We start from the raw sequence: 25,468 nt of genomic DNA, 5'->3' as shown, positions 1-25,468 counted from the left end.
TTGGGGAACTGAGTCTATTGATATTGAGAGATATTAATGACGAATGTTTATTAATTCCTGTTATTTTGATGTTGTTGGTAGATGTATGTATGTGTGTGTATGTCTTTTCTATTGGTTTTAATGATGTGAAATTATATGTTTCTTAAGTTTTCTTGAATATACTTAGACTCATTGGGTTGGAGTTTTCTTCCTAGTATTTTTTTTTTCAGACTGGATTAGTGGAATGATATTGTTTAGATTTGGTTTTGTCATGAGATATCTTGTTTTCTCCATCTATGGTGATTGAAAGTTTTGCTGGGCACAGTGGTCTGGGCTGACATCTGTTGTCACTTAGAATCTGAAAGACCTCTCTGCTCAGGCTCTTCTAACTTGTAGAGGCTGTTGAGAAGTTGGGTATAATTCCGATATATCTGCCTTTGTTTGCAAGTTTACCTTTTTTTCCTTGAAGCTTTTAATATTCTTTCTTTGTTTTGTACATTTAGAATATTGATTATTATGTAGATGGAGAGTTTTCTTCTCTGTTCCATTCTGTTTGGTGTTCTGTAAGCTTCTTGTACTTTATAGGCATCCCTTTCTTTAGGTTAGGGAAATTTTACTCTATGATTTTATTGAAGATACTTTCTGGGCCTTTGAGCTGGGAATCTTCTTCTTCAATTTCTTTTATTCTTAGATTTGGTCTTCTCATAGTGTTCCAGATGTCCTGGATGTTTTGTGTCACGAACGTTTTATATTTAACATTTTCTTTGATCAATGTGTTAATTTCTTCTATGTCTGAGATTCTCTCTACCATCTCTTGTATTCTATTGGTGGTGCTTATGTCTGTAGCTCCTGTTTTCTTTTTGATGTTTTCTATCTCCAGGATTGCCTCAGCTTGTCTTTTCTTTATTGTTGCTATTTCCATCTTCAGGTCTTGGACAGTTTTATCCATTTCTTCCCCTTTTTCCTATATTTCTTTAAGGGATTTATTCATTTCCTTTTTAAAGACCCATATTATCTTTATAAGACTGGATTTAAGATCACTGTGGTTCAGATTCATTAGGATATCCAGGGCTTGCTGTAGCAGGGTAGCTGGGTCTTGGTGGTGCCTGGCTCTTGTTTGTGTTCTTACGCTGTCCTATAGGCATCTGGGTTTCCCTGGTGTTGGCTGGATGATCTGATGACAGCAGGAGTTTTCTGGAAGGCTGAGGGAGCCGTGAGCCTGAGTATGGAGGTCATGGCACTGTACTTTACTGGATGCACATCTGGCGGTCTCCATTAACAAGGGATTTGTGGGACACTGTTCCAAGCTGGTAGTTCTTGGAGGCTCTTCTTGCCTCCATGGGGGAGCAGGAAGCTCTTAGAGTTCTGCAAGTTCCTCAGGACGAAAGGGCAACTCACCTCTGCCAGCTGTGCCCCAGGCAGACCCACCTGGGAAAGGATTGGTGGGACACAGTTCTAAGTTGGTTAGGATTTGGGCCCTTGGATGCCTCCAGCGAGGATCAGTACCGTGTTGGTGTTCCCCAAGGCTCCACAGAACCGAAGAGTGAGCTCAGTGCCAGACAATGGAGGTCAGGAGACTGTGGGCAACTCATCACTGCTGGCTCTGGGACAGGGAAATAGAATCCAGGCTTCTATTTCATTGATTTTTATTTTTATTTTTTGTCAGTCTGGTCCTGGGTCTCTGGACTGCACCTACCTCTTGCTTCTTTCCTTTTAGGCAGTATCAGACTTCCTCTCATCGCATGGGCCTCAAGTTGAGCTAGTTATTAGTTGTCTATCTACAAAGTCTGTGCCACCATTACTCCAACACATCTTTCAAGCAGTACAGATTATAGGTCAAAGAGGTTTGTGGTTAGATTGATGTCCTAGTCCCACTACTAGGAGACTTGCCTGGTTATAGAAGATAGACAGTTTGAGCTCTATCTCATCTATTACTGGGAGACATTGTTAGAGTAACTCTTAAAGATTCCAGTTATTATTAGTGCTCTCTATCTCTGCCCTGGCCTTATCCCTCCTGTTCCCATCCCCACCTGCAGTAACTTCACCTAAAAAATTTACTTCATTTCTCCTTCCCAGTGAGATCCATGCATCAGTCTATGAGCACCCCTGGTCCCTTAGCCACTGTGGATCTCTGAATCATAGCATGATTATTCTTTACCTAACAGCAGTACTCAAAATATACAAAACTCACGAAACTGGTCATCAACAAACCCAATAATCCAATTAAAAACGGAGTACATCAATTTCAGGCAGAAAACTCAAAACAGGAATTTCAAATTGTTAAGAAACATGTAAACAAATGCTAAATACCCTTAGATATCAGGGAAATAAAAACCAAAAACTACTTTGAGATTCTGTCTTATACCTCTCAAAATGACTAGGACCACAAACATGTGACAGCTCAGGCCTGTGAGGTTGTGCAGCAATGATACACTTCTCTATTGCTGGTGGGAATGCAAATTTATACAGCTACTATGGAAATTAATATGGAGGTTCCTCAGAAACTTGGGAGTCAATATATCTCAAAATTTAGCTATATCACTTCTGTGCATATACCAGAAGGATGTTTCATCCTTCCTCAAGGATACTTGTTCAATCATTACTTCATAACAGCTTTATTCATAATAGCCAGAAACTATAGCTATTATTAGCTAGAAACAATTTAGATGTCCTTCAACTGAAAATAGATAAGGAAAATGTACATTTACACAATGGAGTATTATTCAGCTCTTAAAAACAATAACATCATGAAATTTTCAGGCAAATGAATAGAACTAGAAAAGATCATTCTGAGTGAAATAACAGACTCAGAAAGACAAACATGAAATGTCTCCACTTATGAAGTTCTTGTCTTCTAATGTAATTGTAGAAAAAGAATCTTAGTACTTAGAAGTAAATATCACAAGAGAGCGTGAATACACACAACTAAGATTGTGTCTGAAGAAATATAATATAAAACAAAGCTTAGCTTTGTAGGTGAGAACCATGATTTAAAATAAACTATGTCTTCAAACAATCACAACATCTTTATATTTCATCTTTATGTTGCCTTTTATGTTTTCTAAAGATTTATGTAAGATATGTTTTGCTTCAGTTATCAAAGACACACTTGATGCTTAAATGTGAAAAGACAAGAAAGATTTGCCAGACAGTATGCATGTGCCATATTATACCACAAAGCCTTCCATTAACAGTGGCCTCTCATGCTCCATTTTTCACTCAGTTATCAGGATTACTTCAAATTTCTCATACCTATTTTTTCAAAATTAATGATCACAGACAATTATGAATTGGATAAAATGGATTTGCTTCACCTTTGCCTCACAATGGCCAGAGGCAATGACTGCTTATTCAAAGCTATTATGGGGTGATCTTCCCATCTAGTGTTATAACTGGTTAGTATTAAAGAAATGTATAAGAAAACTCAGTATCAAACATTGTTGTGTAATAACTGAGAGTGACTCTAGCACCTTACACCAGTCTTGTCTTGAATGACATATGGAAGACATTTTTCATTGAATGTAAATTGTTTTCTCTTACTGAACTGTTTTCCTGGGTGTTTTTAATTAGTCTTTTGGGTTGTGCTAACAAAGAACAACAATGTATATGGCTTGACAAACAGATAACATTAATTATCTCTTAATTCTGGAAGCTGAAAAATCTAAGCTTATGCTGCCAGCAAGAGCATTTCTCTCTCTTTATTTGGAGCTTTTTTGCCTCTTTGTGTCATCACGGGATCTTACGTTTATACGTGTGCCTTTTCTTGGCCTCATCCTTGAACTTCACACAGTTTTTGAAGCCTTTGAGAAAAAAATATATATAGGAATTAAGGCTTTAAGAATTTGAGGGTAATGTTGTTAAAGTCCATAATTTTTTGATAGCTAGGAATTTGATATCTGTATCTGCTAGATATATCAACTAATATCAGGAAATATTTCACATCATTCTTTTATTTATATTTCCTCATTAACCTCATTTAAAGTTATTTTCATTTTTCATAGATAGCATTTGTTTTGTAAAATGTTACATCTGATATTTTGTAAAATTGTAAAGATTACTTTGCAGAGTCAAATAAATAAAATTTTATATATGATACATTTACAAAACTCCTTTTTGACAAAATTATTACTAAGAGTTATATACATGGGTGCAACAAATACTGAAGAAGATTCAGCAACTGCACTACTTTGAGCATACATACATATTCATATGGATGTTTGGGTTTATGATATATAATAGAATATAACTATAATTTTATTATGAAGATTAATTCTTCACTTGAAACTATAACAACACATATGAAATTAAAAGTTTACAGGTAGTTAAGTTATTTTCTTCTTATCTCAACTTTTTATAGAGACCCCTTAAGAAGAAAGAGCTACAACCTATCAAGAAAGAACTGAAGACAGATAAAAGGTTGGTCTTTTATACCAGAGAAGAAAAGCACCAATTAGTGTGTTTATCTTTCATGTTAACAATATACCTGACGACATTAATACTAAAATATAAGGAAATCTAAGCTGTTGAGAGCTCAGCTAATTGTGTTACTTGTGTGCAAGTATGTGAATCAATGAGTATGCGTGCTGAGGCCAGGGTCAAACCTTGAGCATCTTCATATATTGCTAGTCACTTTATTACTTGAGTCAAGGTTTCACACCGAGACAGAACCTCAGCTAGACTGGCTGGCCACTGAACTCTCCATTACACCTATCTTTTTGCCATGATGATTTGACTTTTTACATGGGTGCCAGGGCTTTGAAATCAGGTCCTCTTGCTTGAAGAGCAAATTTTATGAATAGTTCAGTTTCCAGCTGGGTGCTTTTTCATAAACTGGGAATACATTCATTTATTAACATTATTGGAGGATCTGGGACTATAGAGTAACTGGAAACTAATTATGGAATTCTAAAAAGGAGAAGAGTCCAGAGGAGGGATTCTGGGTCTGAATGCAAACTCTTCTTCAGTTACTAACTGGCCTCTGAACTGTGCATGTACAAAACAAACCATGGAGTACAGTCTGAAGTAAAAAAAGTGAATGATTAATTTTTAGTTGGATTATATGGCTACATTAAAAGGAGAGGGTTTGAGCTGAAGAGACTGCTGAGTGGTCATGATGCTGTGCTGCTCTGTAGAGGATGTTAATTAAGTCCCTAACACCCACATTAGGTGGACCATGACTGGCTCTAGCTCAAGCTCCAGGGCATGGGATATTCTTTCTGGCCTCTGTGGGTAACAGCCTATATATGCATAACCCCTTCCACTATAAACATATTTAGAAATAAAAATAAATCTTTAAAGCAATATTCTAGGTGTTCGAATATGTGTATTGTAAGGAAAATTTCATGCACAAGATGAAGTTCATAAAGAAAGGGGCCTCTCCAACATAGAAAGGGAAGCTATTAAAATGATGATGAAAATTCTAGACAGGACATTTGAAGACAAACCCCCAATCAATTAGACCGATGTAGTCATAAACAAGTCTATATTCAACACTATTTAAAAAACAACAAAACTAAAACAAAACCAAAAGCCTAAGAACCCCAAGCAAGCAAAAAATAAAAACCAAACCAAAAACTAAACAAAAACTTGCACAAATTATAAAAATCAAACAGAAAGCAATGAAATTTAAGATGAAGGAGTTATCAAATCCAAAAGTTCTTTGAAAAGATGAATGAAATTTATAAGCTTCTATCACATTTGATTTTCAAAAGGATGATAGAAGATGCAAATTAATAACATCAAAAATGGCATATATCTATATCCTGTGACATGAAAAGGAAAATAGGTAGTATAAACTATTTCATGATAATTACATTCAAGTAAAAGACAAAAACTAAGTTTTGTAAGAAAAAAATGATAGAACAAAATTGACACAAAAAGAAAAAGAAAGTCTAAACAATCCATATCTGTTAATTGGACGCTATTTTAACTTTCCATAAATAAACTTGTTTTTAAAATAATAAATGTTAACTGTCACAAGTGAGTTATTTCTAAAGTATGTGATAGTGTTTTCCTCACAAATATTCTTTTGCTGGGAAGTTTGATTGGGAAATCCTTTTTCCTTATAGATGTTACTAAATTAAAATTATTCTAGCCCTATTATTAGTACGAAATTTTATATTTTCAGATATTATCATTTGTTGCAGCTGATTGCCTAGACCTAGCCAGCTAACCTGATCCTAAGCATTTCCTCATACAAGCCACCATCTGCTAGAGAAATGCTTCTCAACCTGTGGGGTGTGACCCCCACAGGGGTTGCATATCACCTAACTTGCATATCATTCATATCCAATATTAACATACATTTCATAGATAAGAATTCATGAAGTCAAAATTTATAAGAGCTGAACAAAAGCCTTTGTCCCTTTAAATATGCTATGTCTGTGTGCATATATGCATGTGTATACAGATGCCTGAAGAAGACAGAGTTGGGTATCAGAACCCGTGACGCTGTAGACACAGGTTATATCATGGATATTAGACACCAAACTTCAGTCTTCTCAAAAAGCAGCAATTGTTCTTCACTTCCCAATCATCTATCCCGATCCGCTTAATTAAGAAACCTTTTATCCAATATATTTGTTTATATTGTCTCCTCTATCAACTTCACCTAGATCCTCTTCACCCTTCTTTCCATACCTAATTTATGTCATTTCTCTCTTATAAAACTCCCACAAAAGTGAAAAGCAAAGTAAACAACAAAAAGTCCAGTAATACAAAAAGTACCCAAGAAAAACCAAATAAAAATCACACACACACACACACACACACACACACACACACACACACACACACACACACATATCAGGGCAGATAGCTTCTTGGTTAGGGATGGGGCTCCATGTCCATTTCTCCTACTCAATGCTGGGACCCAAGCGTGGCCTGTGTAAACTCCATGCTGGGGCATTTCTTATCTGAACCTTAGCAGATCTAGTGCTAACTCAGGCTCTCTGAATGTGTATGTCCTGGACATCATCAGTCACCTACAGCTTCCTCCTCTTCGTAGAGCCCCTCAAGCCTGGAGGGGAGGAGTTGGATGAAGACATCTTTAGATCATAATCTTTGAAAGCCTTTAAGTTCTGTGTATGTTTGAGAAAACTGTTGAAAACTGAAAAAACTAAGACATGCTTGAGAAAGCTCTATCTTTTTATTTTATTGAATATAATTGTCATAATATTTCAAATGGTAAAAACCTCCCCGAAAACCTCCAACACCTCCTCCCACTCCTTGCCTCCAAGTATATGTCCCTCCACCTGACACACTCCCAGCTCCGCCCTCAGTTTCCCTTTGTTGGGGCTTTGTTGAGCCTTTAGCTGACCAAGGACCACTCCTCCCACTGATGTCCAACAAGTCATTCATCTGCCAAATTTTTGGCTGGAACCATGTGTGCCCCTTGGTTGATACTTTAGTCCCTGGGAGTCCTGAGGTGTCTGGGTGGCCTACATCATTGTTATTACCATGGGGCTGTAAATCCCTTCAGCTCCTCTGGACCACCCTCCAGCTCCTCCATTGGGGACACCTTGCCCAGACCAATGGTTGGCTGCTAGCATCTGCCTCTATATGTGTAAAGCTCTGGCAGGGCCCCTCCAGAGACAACCACACTCCTTTTGGTATGTACTTCTTGTCATCCATAATAGTCAGGGGTTTGGTGACTATTTATAGGATGGATCCTCAGGTAGGGCAGTCTCTAGGTAACCTTTATTTCAGTCTCTGCTCCACACTTTGTCACCTTTATTGCTCCTGTGAGTATTTTGTTCCCTTTCTCAAAGAAACCAAAGCACCCTCACTTCAGTCCTCCTTATTCTTGAGCTTCCTATGATGACTGAATTGTAACTTGTATATTTTGAGCTTTTGGGCTAACATTCACTTAGCAGTGAGTGCATATCATTTGTGTTTGGGTTACTTCACTCAGGATGACACTTTCTAGTTCCATCCATTTGCCTAAGAATTTCATGTATTCGTTGTTTTTAATAGCTGAATTGTGCATATATACCCCAGTTTCTGTATCCATTCCTCTGTTGAAGGACATCTGGGTTGTTTCCATCTTCTGGCTGTTATAAATAAGGCAGCTATGAACATAGTGGAGCATGTGTCCTTATTACATGTTGGAGCATCTTCTGGGTATATGCCCAGGAGGGGTATAACTGGGTCCTCAGGTAGTAGTACTATGTCTAATTTTCTGAGGAATCACCAAACTGATTTCCAGAGTAGTTTTACCAGCTTGCAAATCCCACCAATCATGGAGAAATGTTCTTCTTTCCCCACATCCTCTCCAGCATCTGCTGTCTTCTGAGTTTTTCATCTTAGCCATTCTGACTGGTATGAGATGTAATTTCAGTGTTGTTTTGATTTGTATTTCCCTGATAACTAAGGATGCTGAACATTTCTTTAGATGCTTTAGAGACATATGAGTTTCCTCAGTTGAGAATTCCCTGTTTAGCTCTGCATCCCATCTTTTTAATAGGGTTATTTGACTCTCTGGGGACTAACCTCTTGAGTTCTTTGTATACATTGGATATTAGCCCTCTCTCAGATGTAGGATTGGTGAAGATCTTTTCCCTATTTCTTGGTTGCCGTTCATGTCCTATTGACTGTGTTCTTTGCCTTACAGAGCTTTGCAATTTGATGAGGTCCCATTTGTCGATTCTTGTTCTTAGAGCATAAGCCATTGGTGTTCGATTCAGGAACTTTTCCCCTATGCCCATGTGTTCATGGTTCTTCCCCACTTTCTCCTTTATAAGCTACAGTGTGTCTGGTGTTATGTGTAGGTCCTTGATCCACTTGGACTTGAGCTTTGTACAAGGAGATAAGAATGGGTCGATTTGCATTTTTCTGCATGCTGACCTCTAACTATTTTTAAGGAGAAAAAAAGAAACATTTTGAATAAAATCAAACATTTTCAGATCAGTCAAATTGCCTAACTAATATTTTTGGTCTTTATTTTTTTTTTTAACTGAAAAAAGTAATGTTGAATTTCTAAACCAGAAAGAATTGTTCTCAAGGAGGTGACTTTTTTATTTTTAATTATTAGAAAATAAAGTAAGTGCATGAATTTTGTATTTGTGCATTCATAAATCTAGAATTTTCTTAAATACATGTAAAAGTTTATATTTTGTACTGACACTGAAGTGAAATTTCCTTTCTGAGAACAGTAATTGACATTTTGTAATTTCTCTAGGCTTAAATCTATTTTTGACTATTCTTATACTTAAAAAGCATTAAACACCAAGCTCTCTGGCTCTATGTCTAATGTCAAAGATCTTAGATGGAGTTGGTTCTCTAGCGTTTCTGCCCATAACATAAATTTCTCTTGGGCATACTTGACTCCCTGCCTGCAGTGTTTTCCTTAGCAGATATCTCATGGTCCTGCCATTTTTAATATCTTGTGTTCTACAGCAAACACAGGCTTCACTTTCACAGTTCCACTCAATGGCCTCGCAGGGCCTCTTGCCTCTCACAACATTCACGTAGGGACTGCCTTGCCACACAGAACTAAGAAGCTTTCTGAAACCATGGGAAAGATCCCAGGATTCCTTATCTTTCTAAACTCTGAAGCTAGCACCAAATGGAGGATACTGCCAGGATGACTGTCAGCTTGGCAAGGCCCTGGCCCCTTGAACTTCTTTACCATTAGCTTTTGCTTGCAGTTGCCTTACAGGAGCAGAAGAGTGTCTTATGCTTTCTTCTAGAAGTTGGAAGCTTAGAGGGATAGGCTCTTGCCCTGAGAACACACCTTTGTCCAAGGCAGCTCTGTCCTCTTCTTAGTGAAACTTAACAATTGTTGATTTACTTGCACTGTATCCTGTGATCATAAGCTAAGTAAACCCATCTATCTATCTATCTATCTATCTATCTATCTATCTATCTATCTATCTATCTATCTATCTATCTGTCTGTCTGTCTGTCTGTCTGTCTGTCTGTCTATCTATCTTTCTATCCATCCATCTATCTCTACCTACCTATCCAGTTTTCTATTCTTCTCTTACGCATTACATAGTGATTGAAGTTTCTCCTCCTTCCTTCCCTCCCCTTTCCCCAAGATCCACTCTTTTACTTATTTTTTCCTAAAAAAAGAGAGCAGGCCTTCTAGAGATACAACAAGACTAGGAATACATCTTCCTATCAAGGCTGGAGTAAGCAACCCAATAGGAAGGAAAAGGTCCGCAAAGCAGGCAAGAGAGTCAAAGACACCCCTCACTCACAGTTCTATGGGTCCCATAATAACATCAAACTACACAAACATAATATATATGCAGAGGTCCTAGCTCAGACCCATGCAGGGTTAGTCTCTATGATCCACTATGAGCCCTGCTTAGTTGGTTCTTAAAGGTAGTATTCTACTGGTCTAGAACCCCTCAGGCTCCTACAATCCTTCATCTCCATCTTTGGTGAGGGTTCCATTGGATCTCCTTAGTGATTGCCTGTGGGTCAATTTATCCATACCATCAGTTGCTGGATCTTGCCTCTCTTGATGTTCCTTGGTTTTGGCACCGATCCATGGATATAGCAGAATATCAATAGGAATTAAAAACATTGAGTAATACTAGTATTTATAATTTAAGCATTTGGTTATTTCTTAATCTCTCTATTGGTATGGAAATTAATACATTATTGAAATGGAGAGTAGTTATCTAGTGGTCACCCAAATACTAAGGTGCACTAAAGAAGGAAGTTCTCTCATGATTGTGACTTATTGTTGTTGTTATATATGGTAAGTGGAGAAGTATCAATACTCTTTAACATAATTTGGTGGAACAAGCCTACAACCCTGGATAAAAATCATATCAAGGCCAGCCAGTTTTACAGGGGAAGTTCTAGACTGATTCGGGCCACATAATGAGACTATCTCAAAAGAAAAAACAGGAAAAAAATAAAGGACATGGTTCTTCAATAGTCTGAACTTTATGCTAAAGTTTCTGTAAAGTTTTAAGTAACTAATGTAGCCACCAGTTCTTTGGCTTCTTTAATGGCCACGTGGCTTCCCTTTTAACATTAGGAGACACAGTCATATGCTATAGCTTTGGGTTCAGACCTTTAGCATGTACAATGCCAACCCAAGGTGCCTGGGGCTGATCCACAATTATGTAATTAGGATATCTTTAAGAATCCAAACATATTTTGATTTTTTTAACTCTATGAAACAAGTAAATTGTATACAATTTTCTTTCTGATGAAATCTTGCTAGTTTACAGAATTAATGTGACTTATCTGGAATCACACAGCTGATCAAGTGACAATATTTAGAACTGGTCTCACATTTCCTTTTATATTGATAATTTTTTATAGTTAACAAAGATGGCATGACTGGTAAGAGTGCTTACCACCAATTCTGATTAACCGAGTGTGATTCTTGGAATCCACGTAATGTAAAGAGAGAACCAAGTCTTACAAGTTGTTCTTCAATGTCCACATGTACATTGACACATGCCTCCCTAAAATTGTTAGCAAATAATTTCTTATACAACACACATAGCAGTTCCACTTTGGTAAAGTTACATTTTTGTCATACTTAAAGCAATAGTCCTAAAATAAATCAAAGTCAGGCTTGTGTTAATAGTTGATTTTGCTGTAATTGTTGGGATTTACTACCTAAAATCGTCAGACTCCTTGATGTTAGGTTGTTTGCAAAATATGCAAAGAAAGTACTTTTTGCTAACTTTTGTTTTGAGAAGTTTTGTCTTTAAAATATATGCATATAAAAGTATTAAAATGTATTAAAATGAAATTAGAGAATATACTGACTTGGGAAAAAGCCAAAAATAGGTTCTCTTTAGGTTCTGGGGCCTGACCATATATGAGTAGTTGGGTAGGTTTACAGTGTCAGACATGAATTCCCTCCCATTGAGCTGTCCTTAAGTCCATTAGACAACTATTGGCTACTGCCTAGACATAAATTGGTGCTTTTACATTTTTGAGATATCTTACCATTGGCCACTGTTATAGATTATAGGTATAATATGCAACAAGAGCATTGCTTACTTCCTCCTTTGGTAGCTTGAGTATATAACTTTCTAGCATCATAAAAGCTATTCCTCAGGGAGGATATTTCTAGGTATAGCCAGTATGATTCTTCCAAGTCTTATGTCTGAAGTGTATAGTCTCTTCAGCAATGGGGTCTTACCTTCAAATTATAGTAGGAAAACCACCATGCAAAGAGTGTAGAAACTGCTTTCTGAATTTTTCCATAGGCACACTCTATAATTGTGTCTCAAACTTAAAACAGTTGTGTTCCATTTCTCAGCCTACTCTTCTTTATACTTTCTTGCAGCTTGTATTCATATTGTCCATCTAGTTACCTCAAGACTAATTAATCAGTCTGTTTTCTCCATTGTTATATTTTGGGTTGTTAAACAGATTAGATTAAGAAATGGGCAAGGAACACATCAAATGAGGTACAAGAAGAAAGGAGGAGTGGCCCCTGGTTCTGGAAAGACTCAGTGAAACAGTATTCAGCAAAACCAGAACGGGGAAGTGGGAAGGGGTGGGTGGGAGGACAGGGGAAGAGAAGGGGGCTTACGGGACTTTCGGGGAGTGGGGGGCTAGAAAAGGGGAAATCATTTGAAATGTAAATAAATTATATCAAATAAAAAAAAGAAAGGGAAAAAAAAAGAAATGGGCAAGGATTAGTAAGGTACATCTTTAAATATACCTGTGAATGACTTTTCAAGGAGTAGTAAATGAAAGAATACTTGCTTTGAATGTGGCAGAGCCATATCATGGGCCAGAGTCATACAGTGGCTGGAAAGCTGAACATCTAGTATTGCCCTTTCTATGCTTCTTATTAATTTAAGATATGATGAATTACAGCCACAACTGCTTCTGTTGCTATGACTTTCCCATCATAGTGGACTTTGAGCTTGGTCTAGTTTCATTTCTATTGTTGTGATAGAATATCAACAAAAAGGCAGCATAGGGGGGGAAAGGGGGAAATGGAAATTTTGGGATTGTTTTGGAGACTCAGTTGTGTCATGTGATATTTTTCTAAAAACTGTGTTATGAGAGAATTTTTCACTGAAGCAAGCTCATGGGAGGAAGATTTGCTGAGAACAGATATGTGGTAGTTTTCTGAAAGCATAGAAGAAAAAGGGCATGTAATTTTTTTTTTTTAGAACAGATGCTAGAGAAAACACATGATGTTTGGAAAGGATATAAATATAATCCAACAGACAGTGGACAATGCTGTGTGGTGTTGGTTCACCTTGCCATTCTTTGCTGATCTATCTTTGTGCTGATTCCATGGACTCCAGCCAATTTTGTAGAACCTTACAATTTCTTCTGGGTTGAACTGCCATTGCTGATTTGTAAATGGTGTTTGTAAGTGGATCATGGATTGAACGATTGCAGCTGTGAACCGAACTACTGATATCCTGACAACGCAGATTCGATTCACTACAGGAAAAATAAAAAACCTATTTCGAAACAGGTCCACATCATTCGTTGCCCTATTAAACTTTCCTTCCCACTGCCTCTGGTGGGTGATAGGCTAAAATAGAGGTTAAAACATTTAAGTACACTTATTAAAGAAAAGTGTATTTTTTAAAATAACCATACAAAAGGTTTTTTGTTGTTGTTATTCACAAGTTCTGGTTTCAGTTCATCATACAAAAGATATCATAGGCAGGAACCTGAAATAGTTGGTCATTCAGTATCAAGAACAGAACGAAATGAAATATAGACATGCTCACCTGCTTTTGTGCCTGTTTCTCTAAGCTAGGTTTCTTTTCCCATATCCTCTTCAGCACCTCCTGCCTGGGGAATAGTGCCAACTATGATGGGATGTCTTCCTACAGCAAAGATCAATATTCCCCCCAGGCATGCTCATAGGTCATGCTCATCTTGATAATTTCTCAGTTGAGTCTCTCTTCCCAGTTGTTTCTAGTTTGTGTCAAGTTCTCAGTTAAAAGTAACCACCACAGAGTCAAAATAATTCCTCTCTTTAGTTGCCTACATCTGGTATATTTTTTACAGAAATGAGAGAGTTTCTAAAGATTGTATGTAAACCTTGAATATAGTCTTCCTGAAATTTACACACATTAAAAGTCATTTCCTGGTCCAGAAGTTTAGTAACAACAAAGGGAAATAAACAGTTAAACTTTAATAAAGCAGATGGGTTCAGGAAGATGTTTCTTAATCCTTGTTTGCTGGGTCTAGTACTTGGTACTCTTTCTTTGTTATGTTAATTCTTACCCCACCATCAATCTGATAACAGAATTGGAAACTAAACTTAGAGGACCATATTTTGCAAATTTTATTTTTCCATTTCTTTCTAAAGTGAAGACATTTGGTTTTCTTTGGCATTTCCATATCATATACATTATCCAGTTTCTCACAGTAAACAAATCAACAGATAAATGTGGAAAATTGCTCTGGTTAGCACAGAACACTTAACCACAGAGGGGAAGCTTCAGTTTCCTTTATGAGATCTTTCTTAGCTTCAGCCTCATTCTCTCCCTTCCAGTCGGCTAGTCCCTTCTCGTCAGCACAGCAGAATCAGTCTAGCAGAAGCTATTTCATTTCCAGTACATCCCTAGACACTGTGTAGCAAGCTAGAAGACACATGACGTATATTCAGCCTTACCCCCTGCCCTCTGCCAGGCTAATCTGGGATCTTGGCATGACTTCGTTACTTTATCCAATGTTGTCAGTCTAGTAAGTAGAGAGAGCCAGAGATGATCACCTTGATGCTACCACACTAGCATGAGGTTGTTATAGCTAGTAGGTAGTAGAAGCTAGAAGAGGAAAGCATCTTTGAGAAACACATCTGTCTCCATGCTTCACACTTACCTCCAAGTCTGGCTCTCATCTGCACCTTTCAGAGATTGAGGCCCACTTTCCCCAGGATTGCCTTCTAGTGGAAGAACAACTAAATTTCGGGCAGATGAAATCATCCTCTGGCATTTGGCTTGACTTGTTCTCTCATCCTTGCTTCTGGTGGCCTTGCCTTGAGTTTGCCTGCTTGCCCATATTGTCAATAGTTACTGGTGTCTTGCTTACTGTTATTGTCAAAACATTTGAACTTTTTCTTAATTGTGGAGTCTGTGATTTTCAGTTCCCGTATTTTTCTTGCATGTGGTGTTTCTACTCAATAGAGCTACCCATCCCTGCAGGAGCAGGATCAAGCAGTGACCTATTGTAGCATGGACCTCGGAATGACCAGTGACTGCTGTGCAAGCAGTGCCCTGATTCTAAATCTAGTCTGATTAGATTAGAAGCATTGCACTGTCGGGGGATGGGAAGTGATAATACAAAGTGACTAATAACCCTGTTAAAAATGGGGTACAGAGCTAAACAAAGAATTTTCACCTGAAGAACTTGGAATGGCTGTGAAACACCTTAAGAAATATTCAACATCATTAATCATTAGGCAAATGCAAATTAAGACAACCCTGAAATTTCACCTCACACCAGTCAGAATGGCTAAGATTAAAAACTCAGGAGGCAGCAGGTGTTGGCAAGAATGTGGAGAAAGAGGAACACTTCTCCACTGCAGGTGGGAATGCAAGTTGGTACAACCACTCTGGAAATTAGTCTGTTGGCTCCTCAGAAAACTGGACATGACAATTCCAGAGGACCCTGCTATACCTCTCCTGGGCATATACTCAGAGGATTCCCCGGCATGCAATAAAGACGCATGCTCCACTATGTTCACAGCAGCCTTATTTATAATAGCCAGAAGCTGGAAAGAACCCAGATGTCCCTCAATGGAGGAATGGATACAGAAAATGTGGTATATTTACACAATGGAATACTACTCAGAAATTAAACACAATGAATTCATGAAATTCTTAGGCAAATGGTTGGATCTGGAAAATGTCATCCTAAGTGAGGTAACCCAATCACAAAAGAACACACATGGAATGCAGCCACTGATAAGTGGATATTAGCCCAGAACCTCTGAATACCCAAGGTACAATTCACATATCAAATCATTCCTAAGATGAAGGAAGGAGAGGGCCCTGGTCCTGGAAAGGCTTGATGCAGCATTGTAGGGGATTACCAAGACAGAGAAGTGGGAGGGGGTTGATTGGTGAATGGGCAGAGGGAAGAAGGCTTATTAGGACTTATGGAGAGGGGGGAATGGGGGAAGGGAAAATCATTTGGAATGTAAACAAAGAATATAGAAAATAAAAATCAAACCAAACCAAACCAAAACAAAACAAACAGAAAAAAGAAAACTGAATAGAGCCTGCTAGCTGTAGCTACAGGTTGAAATGAAATCTGAAATGAACATTTCTGTTGTCTCCGCTAGAGACAAGATGGCCTGGTCTATATACTCACTCTTGTGTACAGAACAGATATATTTTCACTAACATCTCCTGAAGGATATAGCAGCCAGTAAACAAAGTACTGGTCTTGTCAAATATATAGATGGATGGCTGGGGGGTGAGTGGCTGTGATTCTTGCCTGGAATCAGAAGGAAAATGACTGAGGAGGAAAAAGTTGTGAAAGAAAAGATGCATAACAGTCTTCACCTTTAAATTACAGCACTACACCCATGGCAGTGTGGAGAATGAAATCCCAGGGATAGGAAGGCAGACTTGCAATGACTTTTCCTTAGAGGAACTTACAAAAAGTGCTAATAGAGGGGCAGAAGCCAGAGGAAAAGGCCTCCCAACTCCAAGGTCCCTGCCTACCTACTTTTCTACTATCCTTTGGCTTTTTACTGCTGTCTGTTTTTTGGAGGTATTTTATTTGTTGGCAAAAGCATTCTTAATTGTTATGGGAATTCATTACTGTTGCTTCTCCTCTAAGAGCAGTAGAGTCCATGAAGAGGAATCAGACCCTGAACAATTTCATGTCTGTGTAGAGAGCAGAGAGATGGAGAGGAGTCAGTAGAACTAGATTTCCTGCCAGAAAAGCTTGGTTTAGGATCAGAGCGCTACCACAAGAGACATAAGATGTCTTGCCAAGGGGAAGAGCAAGAAGACTCATTGGGTTCTCTATTCAGAGACAAGCTTATAAAAATGTGGGCCTGGTAACTGTTCTTTTGAATAATAACCCCCATAGTCCCTTTAGTCATTCTATATGTCTTCTAGGATAAGACTAAGACTAGGATAAGATTACTAGTAGAGTGACCTACTAGTAAAGCATGTAGGTACAATGCAAAGGATTGTCAGAAGTGTCCATTGTAAAGAGCATTTCCAGAAGCAGGACCTGCACATGAAGTTGGAATCAATTCTGGACGAACAGAACACTATTGCCTTTCTGCTCCTACCTGTGCATTGCATGTAATGATCCTTTTCTCTAGAGTGTAAGTGATATTTCTCCAGACTGCTTATATATACTATGTGGAAGAAATAGTTGTAGTATTTGGAATTAATTTGGAATTTAGAAATTGCTATTGTATTTTAAGAACACCATTAGAAAACTGATTCTGAGCATCAGGAGCAGCAGTAATAAACAAACTCATTTTTTCTTAAATACGAACAGGCTGGGAGAATTGTTTTTTACTCATCTCACCCATACTCCCTCTTTGATTGACTTCTGACATTTACTAACTGGAATGTTCTGGAAATCTCTTTAGGTTTTTCAAAATTGCCCCATTCAGAAATTCAGAAACTCCTGAAGACTTTAAGATTTCAGCTTCCATATTTTCATACAGCCATGCTAAAACAGACTATAGACCCTTGATTGGCCAAAAAAAGATTGGCACACTGTGGGAATCATGGGGGAGATGTTGGGATACAGGCAGCATTTTGAGAAATAAAGGTAACAAGGAGAACAGAAAGCTCAGAAGAAAACACTCCTCATTCTGATGTTTTAAAGTGCTTTAAGATTTTGTCTAAATCAAAGTGACATTATCTTCCACTTCAGGAACATTGCATCTCATTTTAGAAAGTCCCAAGAACCTCCTTTGATTTCTGAAGTGATCAGGTTTTGATGTCATGAAGTACTCAACCCTTGGAGAGATCTGGAAATAGATAATATAGAGACAGAAGATCCCTTTTCTTAAAAGCCATGTTAAATTCGATGCACCGATTTCCTACTAAGTAGACTTATTTAGGGGATTCAAGTGGCCCGCTAACGTGTTTGCTCATTCCCAGATTGCTCTCAAATCCACAGTCGAAGCCCTGGGACATCACATGCTTGTGCTTCAAGGCTGCACATTCAGGAAATGGAAGCCCTTGACACAGCTTGGTAGCAGAAGATCCGAATCAAAGTAAATTGTGTAAATTAAAATTAAATTGCAAAGCATTTGGACAAAGCAGCATGCTAGTCTAATCAGAGAAGTGGTGATATTTGCTTTGTGATAATGCAGGCTAGAATAGAAATTGGGGGTATGGGGTATTCATCATCAGTGTCTCAATGTATTTCTGAACTTTGCAACCTAGACTCTTTTTCTCTTGTATTTCCAGCGTAAAAATTATTTGACTTTAAAATAACAAAAATAAGTATTCTTTAATTACATTAAACATATGAACAGATGGACAAACAGTGCTTTTTATAAATGAGGCATACAAAATACTTGCAAATGAGCCAAAACTGGGTAGTAGCAATAGCTGAACCAATATCTAAAAGTGATTTAGTGTTTAATATATTACCATATAAGCACCAGTAGTTGAAATGAAATTCCCTAATTCAAATGTTTGTTAAGCTTGAGGTCTATAATGTTCAGACACAATTAACTTACTAATTAATTTCTTGTATCTTTCCTCACATGTGATTTTACTTAATGGTTGATTCTGTCTTTGAACCCCATGTGATATGATACTTTGATCATGTATTTGTTGATTATGTTTAAATGACAACCCCAATGCAGTCATGACTCTTTGGTCTTTCCACTTTCTTATAACAAGGAAAGACTATGGGCATCAGCAGATAAAGAGCATGGTCTCTCAAGGTGAAACTGGGTTCTAGACCCAGCCTTTAATGGCCCATCATTTCCTTCTCTAAGGACAGCTAGAGAGACTCATTGGTAGCCAAGAATCTCCATGAAAAGTATCACTTCTCCCTTTATCTAAATTGTATAAAGACAAGATAAACAGATAATTTTCAAACCTTTATTTGGAGAGAAAGACCAAGGCTGGTTTCTGTTTATTCTCTAATTCAAAGGGGTTCTTTGGTCTCAAGACAGTATTCATAGATCCCTGTCATACAAAAATATTCTATTCTGCCCTATTTTAAATAATCTGAGAATATTTTAAAAAATTATAACAACCAATTTTCCTTAGCAACCCAGTGCTTTATTTGCATTCTAGTTATTAGTGGAATATTTGCATTATTTTGGACAATGAGTCAGAATCATGCAAGGCTGGTATTTCTTTTGTCAGAAACATCTAATTCACCTGTGATTTAGAAACACTGTTAATATACCACGGGAATACTTTTTATATGCATTTTAAATAAAAATATGAGCATTAATGCATATAGTTTAATATCTTTATTCTCCAAATGTCAAAGACATAGTCAATGTTGATTTTGTGACTTTTATCATTTATGAATCAGTATAACAACTTTTAAGTCTGTTGTTTGAAAATCATCTGTTATAAATGAAGCCAGAGTAGATATTTTCATGCAAAGGGATTTTACCATAATTTTCAGAAAGGGTAAGTGATTTTTCGTTCTCATAATGGTAAGAGACTTTCTTGAATAATCTAGGCAGTCAAAAATAATGTTGGGATTATTTCATAAAAAAATTATAAAATTAAAGATAAATTCTTCCCTCATACAATACATCCTAACCGTTTCCCCTCCCTCTAGTCCTCTAATCTCTCCTCCACATTTCCTCTCCCCATATACACCATCTCTCCATTTGCTTTTAGAAAAGTACAGGCCTCCAAGATATAAGTAAGACAAACATGACAAAACGAGATAAAGTAAGACAAGGTAAAAGCTTTCCTATTGAGGCTGGACAAGACAAACCAACAGGGTGAATGCAGTTCCAAGAGCAGGCAAAAGAGCCAGAGATACACCCATTCTCACTGTTAGTAGTACCGCAAGAACACCAAGCTATCAGCCAAAAACAGAGGACCTTGTGCAGACCCATGCAGGCCTCGTGCTTACCACTTTAGTCTCTGTGAACCCATGTGAGCTCTGCTTAGTTTACTCAATGTGCCATGTTTTCCTGGTGTCCTCCATCCCCTCTGATTCCTGCAGTCTTTCCCTGAGCTCTTCTATGGGCTTCCCCATTTGTGAGGGGAGGAACATGATGGAAACCTCCAATTTAGACTCTTAAAAACGTCTGGGTGTCAGCTTCTGCACCCCTCCTATTTGATGTCAGAGGAAACCTCTCTGATGATGACTGGACAAGGCACTGATATATGAATACAGCAAAATATAATGTTTTTATCTAACCATAAAAAAATCAAGGACTACCTGGTGTAGTCCTTGGTTCTACACCAGGACTCTGGGGTGTCCAGTCTCTGGTTTCTGGGCATTCAGATGGTATAGGGCATGGACTTCCTCTCCTGGTGTGGGCCTTGAGGTAAACCAGACATTTGTTGGCTAGTTCTACCAGTCCCTTGCCCCCATTGCCCCAGGACATCTTGCAAACAGGACGGATCGTAGGTCTAGGGTTTTGTGGTTGCGTTGGTGTCTAGGTTTCTCTTTTTGTAACCTGCAGAATACTTTCCTGTACTAAAGAAACTAGAATCTTTAATAAAACTTTTTAATGAAATTAGACAGTTTTATGTAGTATTTTCCTTTTAATTTTGAAAATGAAAAAATGGTGTCATATTATTTCTATTTTAACAACGTCATTTTTGGAACATGTTCTCTTGTGTTTCTCATAAAATTTTGAAAAACCATCTTTATGTTTTAATTAATGACAAAACCTTTATTTGAGAACATCACAATATCTTCAATGTACTCTCGTCATCACAAACCTGGCTTAGAAATTATTATTCCTAAATTAGGATATATCACGAAATACTATACAGTATGCTTGCTTTTATGAGGATATGATATCATGTCTTAGAGACATTTTTTTTGTAATTAAGTTAAACACAATTTTATGAAGACAGATTTGGATAGTAGAAACTTTAATAACTATTAATTTTTTATTTAGAAAATGAATATAATCTGAGGTTTGTGAAGGAAGGTAGCTACTTTCCTTTGCCTGAGCACATGCTATTCTTGTAATGTGTCAGTGGAAAACAGCTAAATGAGTAACTGGAATTTGATTTTATGTTCAAGGTTTTAAGAATTAATACTAAATGAGTTAACAAAATTTTTGTTATGGACTCAGAGTTCATAGAAAAGAGTTTGAGATTGCAGCTATTTTATGGCTATATGTCTGCTTTGTAGATGGAGGTTCATTTACAGGCACAGTTTGGGCCACAAAATCTTTTTCAGCAATTGAGATTCTTTAATGTTGCTTTATCGGTCCGATTTTACTAACATATGAAGGACAAGAAATGTATTAAACACAGAAATGTATTTGCTAAAAAAATGTTACATCTGATGACACTGACTAAGGCATCAGTAACCGTAACCATTTGGGCTTTTTCTAAACCCACCCAGCTTGTGAATAATGTCATGAAGGGTTATTTTATTTATGAATGCTTTTGACCTTAGCTTAGTCTTGCTCCTTAATTTTAATTTTAATTTAGCCTGTTTATTCTAGTCTATGTCTGACACGTGGCTGGTTAATTACCTCTCTTCTATTTCATGCCTCCAACTTCCTCTGAGACGTCTTGGTGGTGAATCCTTGCTTGCCTGACTCTTCCATTTTTCCTCTCTTCTTGATGTCCCACCTTCTACTTCCTGCCTAGCTGTTGGCTGTTCAGTTCTTTATTGACAGTCTTTTACTTAGTGCTCCAAAGATTTTTTTCTATAACAACTTCTTTCTAGAAGATCAATACATCCTTTAGTGTCTTATTATTTATAAATTCAATTAAAAATTAAAATGTAAATTTTAGGATAGCATGTAAGGTAGTGTACATATACTCACTCTTTGCCCATTCACTCTCATCTCTCATCTCCACCGTCTTTTGATGTGCCCCTTCCTCTCCAGCTAGTATCTCCCTTTCAGTGAATCCTAGTGTCTTGTTCCCTGAGCTGGCCTCAAACTCATTATGTAGCCTAGGCTCCCCTTGAGCATCTCTTCCTTAGTAAATTCTGAGACAACAGGCAGTGGGATCAAACCCAGCCATGATTATTATTAAAAATTTAGAAATACTAATACAATAATAAAATACTTAGTAAAATCATTTGTATATATTTAACATTTCACAAATGAAGTAGATTAGTATGTATTCTTAATTTCTACTGACATATATTTGTTGATTTCATAACTTACAAAGTATACAAAAGTTTCTTTAGGATTTGTTCTCTTAAACACCAACATGTTAGTTGAAAAATTTTCTGTATCACTTAGAATTTATTCACTCTAGTGTGTACAAGTGAAGGCAGTTAATAAATTATATGTAGGAATTCATAGGGTTATGCTCAAACGTTGCTACAAAATAAATAGAAATTATAAATTAAAGATCATCGGGATAATCTTGGATTAAGAAGCTTAAATCATCTTGATGTTCTTGTCAATTCTTTTGTGTCAACTAGCAGATGCATAGTTGTGACAACAGCTTTAACCCTGGGAAGCCTGTACTTGAAGTCCTTTCTTTCTGTGATAAATTCTTAAGGAAATACAGTCTCCATAAAGCTGTCGTACTTTCAATGTTCCTTTCAGAAAACACAATAGATGACTTGTGTGCACCTTATCACAGGGCATATAGGAAAATGTAAGGCAAAGGCCAGCCTGGCCTCTTAGACATTTGAATGAATACATTGGACTGGTTTGTCCAGCAGGAATCCCTGAGAACCATGGTTCTCCACATAATGTCCACAGGAATGTTTCCCTGTGTCACTTGGAACTATTAAAATATCATTGACCCCCAAAGGCAGTGACAAACTTTGTGACTTGAAAATGTCACTGCAGGAAAGGGCTTGTAGCTGCACTTTTTCAAAATAAAAAACAAAACAAAACAGTAGTTTGGGCATAAATGACAGTAAATATCAGGGATTCCAAATTATCCAAAAACCAATCACAAAAAGGAAGGAAAGAACTTAAAATCATTAATAAAATGAGATTTTTTTTTGTATATCAGAAACTTTTTTATGTAGGGAAATTATATTAAAGGCACAAAATAGGTCCTCTGTCAATTTAAGAAGAGACTGTACTCGAAAATAAGGTAGTCAGTGTAACAGAGAGGATTTCGCATTGAATTTTATTTTTTTCTCTTTTCCAACCTGAGTAACATTTGTGATTGGCTTTTCAGTATTGGGGACCAATCGCAGGGCCATGTTCATGTCAGACAAACACTCTTGCTGAGTTAAATTATTTGCCACTCTATTTAATGCGTTATTTAATGTTTTAATAGTTATGAATTTGTAAGCATTTGCCTATTTTATTATTATCTTCATCAAAATTCATCTGTCCTCATTGCACATGCGTTGTAGCTTTCTTTCAAATTCTTTATTTGTAAGAACGGTTCAAGTCTTTCTAGGAAACCCTTTATAAAGTATTCCATCTCAGCTTTCTCTTTACTTTAAAGGCTAGTTATTATATATCCATTACTGATCAATATCTGTATGTTTAGGCCCTAAAGTAAAAGTTTTCTTTACATTTTCAGTTGTTAAGAATAATCATTTCCAACATTTTTTAAATGTTTGCATTTCTTAAAAAAGATTTTGAAAACATGAGACATGAGCTCAGCAACTATATCACTTCTGTCCCTCCCTCTTTATCTCCTACCGTGATCTACCTCTCCTTGAAATTTATGATCTCCTTTAATTATTACTCTTGTGTGTGTGTGTGTGTGTGTGTGTGTGTGTGTGTGTATGGGCATGTGTGCCCTCATGTTTGTAGCATACTGTGCTGATAATCACTTGGATTGGACAACTCATGTAGGAGCTTGTTTCTGGATGACACTGCTTTCTCCTATTTCAACAGTAATTGACCATCTCTGGTTCTTCATCTGTGGATGGGACCTTGATGAATTATCCCTGTTCACACCAGCAGGTTAATTAGTTGCTGCTATGTTGGTTTTGTGAGGCAACCATACTGTTGAGATTTCATGAATGCATTTCCCTTGTCATGTCTAGGAGATAGATACTCTGTAGCAGCAGGTGTTTCCTGGGTCCCTGGAACTTAAAATCTTTCTTAGAATCCATTAACTCACTATAGCTCTTCATCTAGGATTAAGGTTTTGTGAGGTTTCCTGTATCCATTGGCATGACAACTGATGTTGTCATTTTATAGGTCTTGTTTATGCAACCACACTGTAAAGATTTTATGAGTATAGTTTTCCTACCATGCATTTCAAGACACTGTCTAGCTGTCAGTGACCAGGCCCCTGGCTCTTAAAAATCAAAGGATTATCAACATTCCTCTTATTCTATGGAATTATCCGTGAATGATATTGAAATTCAAATTCCAGAATAGTGTTATACTAGAATTCATATGACATACAATACAGTACATATTATAAGATGTCGTCTTTAATACAAACTGTGGGAAAAAAATACAAAAGAGAGATTTGAGATTTCTTGCTTTTCTACTGGCAACCAAGTTTTGATGGCTATGTAAGCTATCAAAATCAGACTTCCAACTTCTCAAATACCAAGGAAATATAAATAATAACCATGTATAAAACAAAACAAAAAACAGACTTGCTCAAGAATCTACTTAATGGAGAAATAAAAACAGACTAGAAAAAAAATAAAGCAAGACCAACTTCAGTTTGCAGAAAATAAAACAAAACCAAAGTCAGCTTGAGTCAGAAATTTACTCTCAGAATTAAGAAAACTGAGTTTGAAATTCCATGGCCTGTGTGGGTGGGCTGCCCTGTGGATCTCCTTTAGATGTGTGGCCAGGAGTCATAATAGTAATGTTCGTTAGTTACTATATGCTAAGAATTTGCAAGAGAAGTACAATCTGAGAGACATTGAAAAATCATTAAACACAAATCATATCTATGAAGAAAAACATGTGGATGCATAGTTGCCCAGGCTCCATATTTATTTAATTATTTGGATTTGTTTTTTTCTTCGAGACAGGGTTTCTCTGTATAGCTCCGGCTGTCCTAGAACTCACTCTTGTAGACCAGGCTGGCCTCGAACTTAGAAATTCGCCTGCCTCTGCCTCCCAGAGTGCTGGGAATACAGGCGTGCGTCACCACCACCCAGCTCTCCATATTTATAATACATACTACATACATGCTCATAGTAGAGAGCTCACATTTCATCCATGTTTATCATCATTGCAGCGAACCATCATGGTTTCTAGTATGAGCTCTCTGCAGCTTATCCTGTTGCCCATGACCCTGCTTGCCACACTGCTGCCCCTCTCAGGTCTAGAATCAGAAGTCATTTCCAGCTGATGTTGGGCTGGTATATAAGTGATAAATGGCTGACTTATTTAGAGTAGTAGTTATTCTAATATAACTGTTGGGGCATGAAAATTATTTGGACTATCCTGCCATTTTACATAGCTGTGAATCAGTTTAAAAGATTCCTGGAGGACCCCACTATACCACTCCTGGGCATA

The 25,468-nt window shown here is 37.3% G+C and overlaps 1 protein-coding gene across 1 annotated transcript in view; it reads left to right on the top strand.

Moving 5' to 3' along the window:
• Iqcm (IQ motif containing M) overlaps positions 1–25,468 on the top strand; it is a 372,144-nt gene that overhangs the window by 144,222 nt on the left and 202,454 nt on the right. The window contains exon 7 of the mRNA XM_052166437.1: positions 4,337–4,395. Within this exon, the coding sequence (XP_052022397.1) occupies positions 4,337–4,395 (59 nt within the window). The remainder of the gene's footprint in view (positions 1–4,336; positions 4,396–25,468) is intronic.

This window comes from Apodemus sylvaticus, chromosome 21 (assembly GCF_947179515.1).
Source record: "Apodemus sylvaticus chromosome 21, mApoSyl1.1, whole genome shotgun sequence".
Lineage (NCBI taxonomy): Eukaryota > Metazoa > Chordata > Mammalia > Rodentia > Muridae > Apodemus > Apodemus sylvaticus.
The sequence above is the reverse complement of the archived record's forward strand: the minus strand, read 5'-3'. Positions and strand labels throughout refer to the sequence as shown.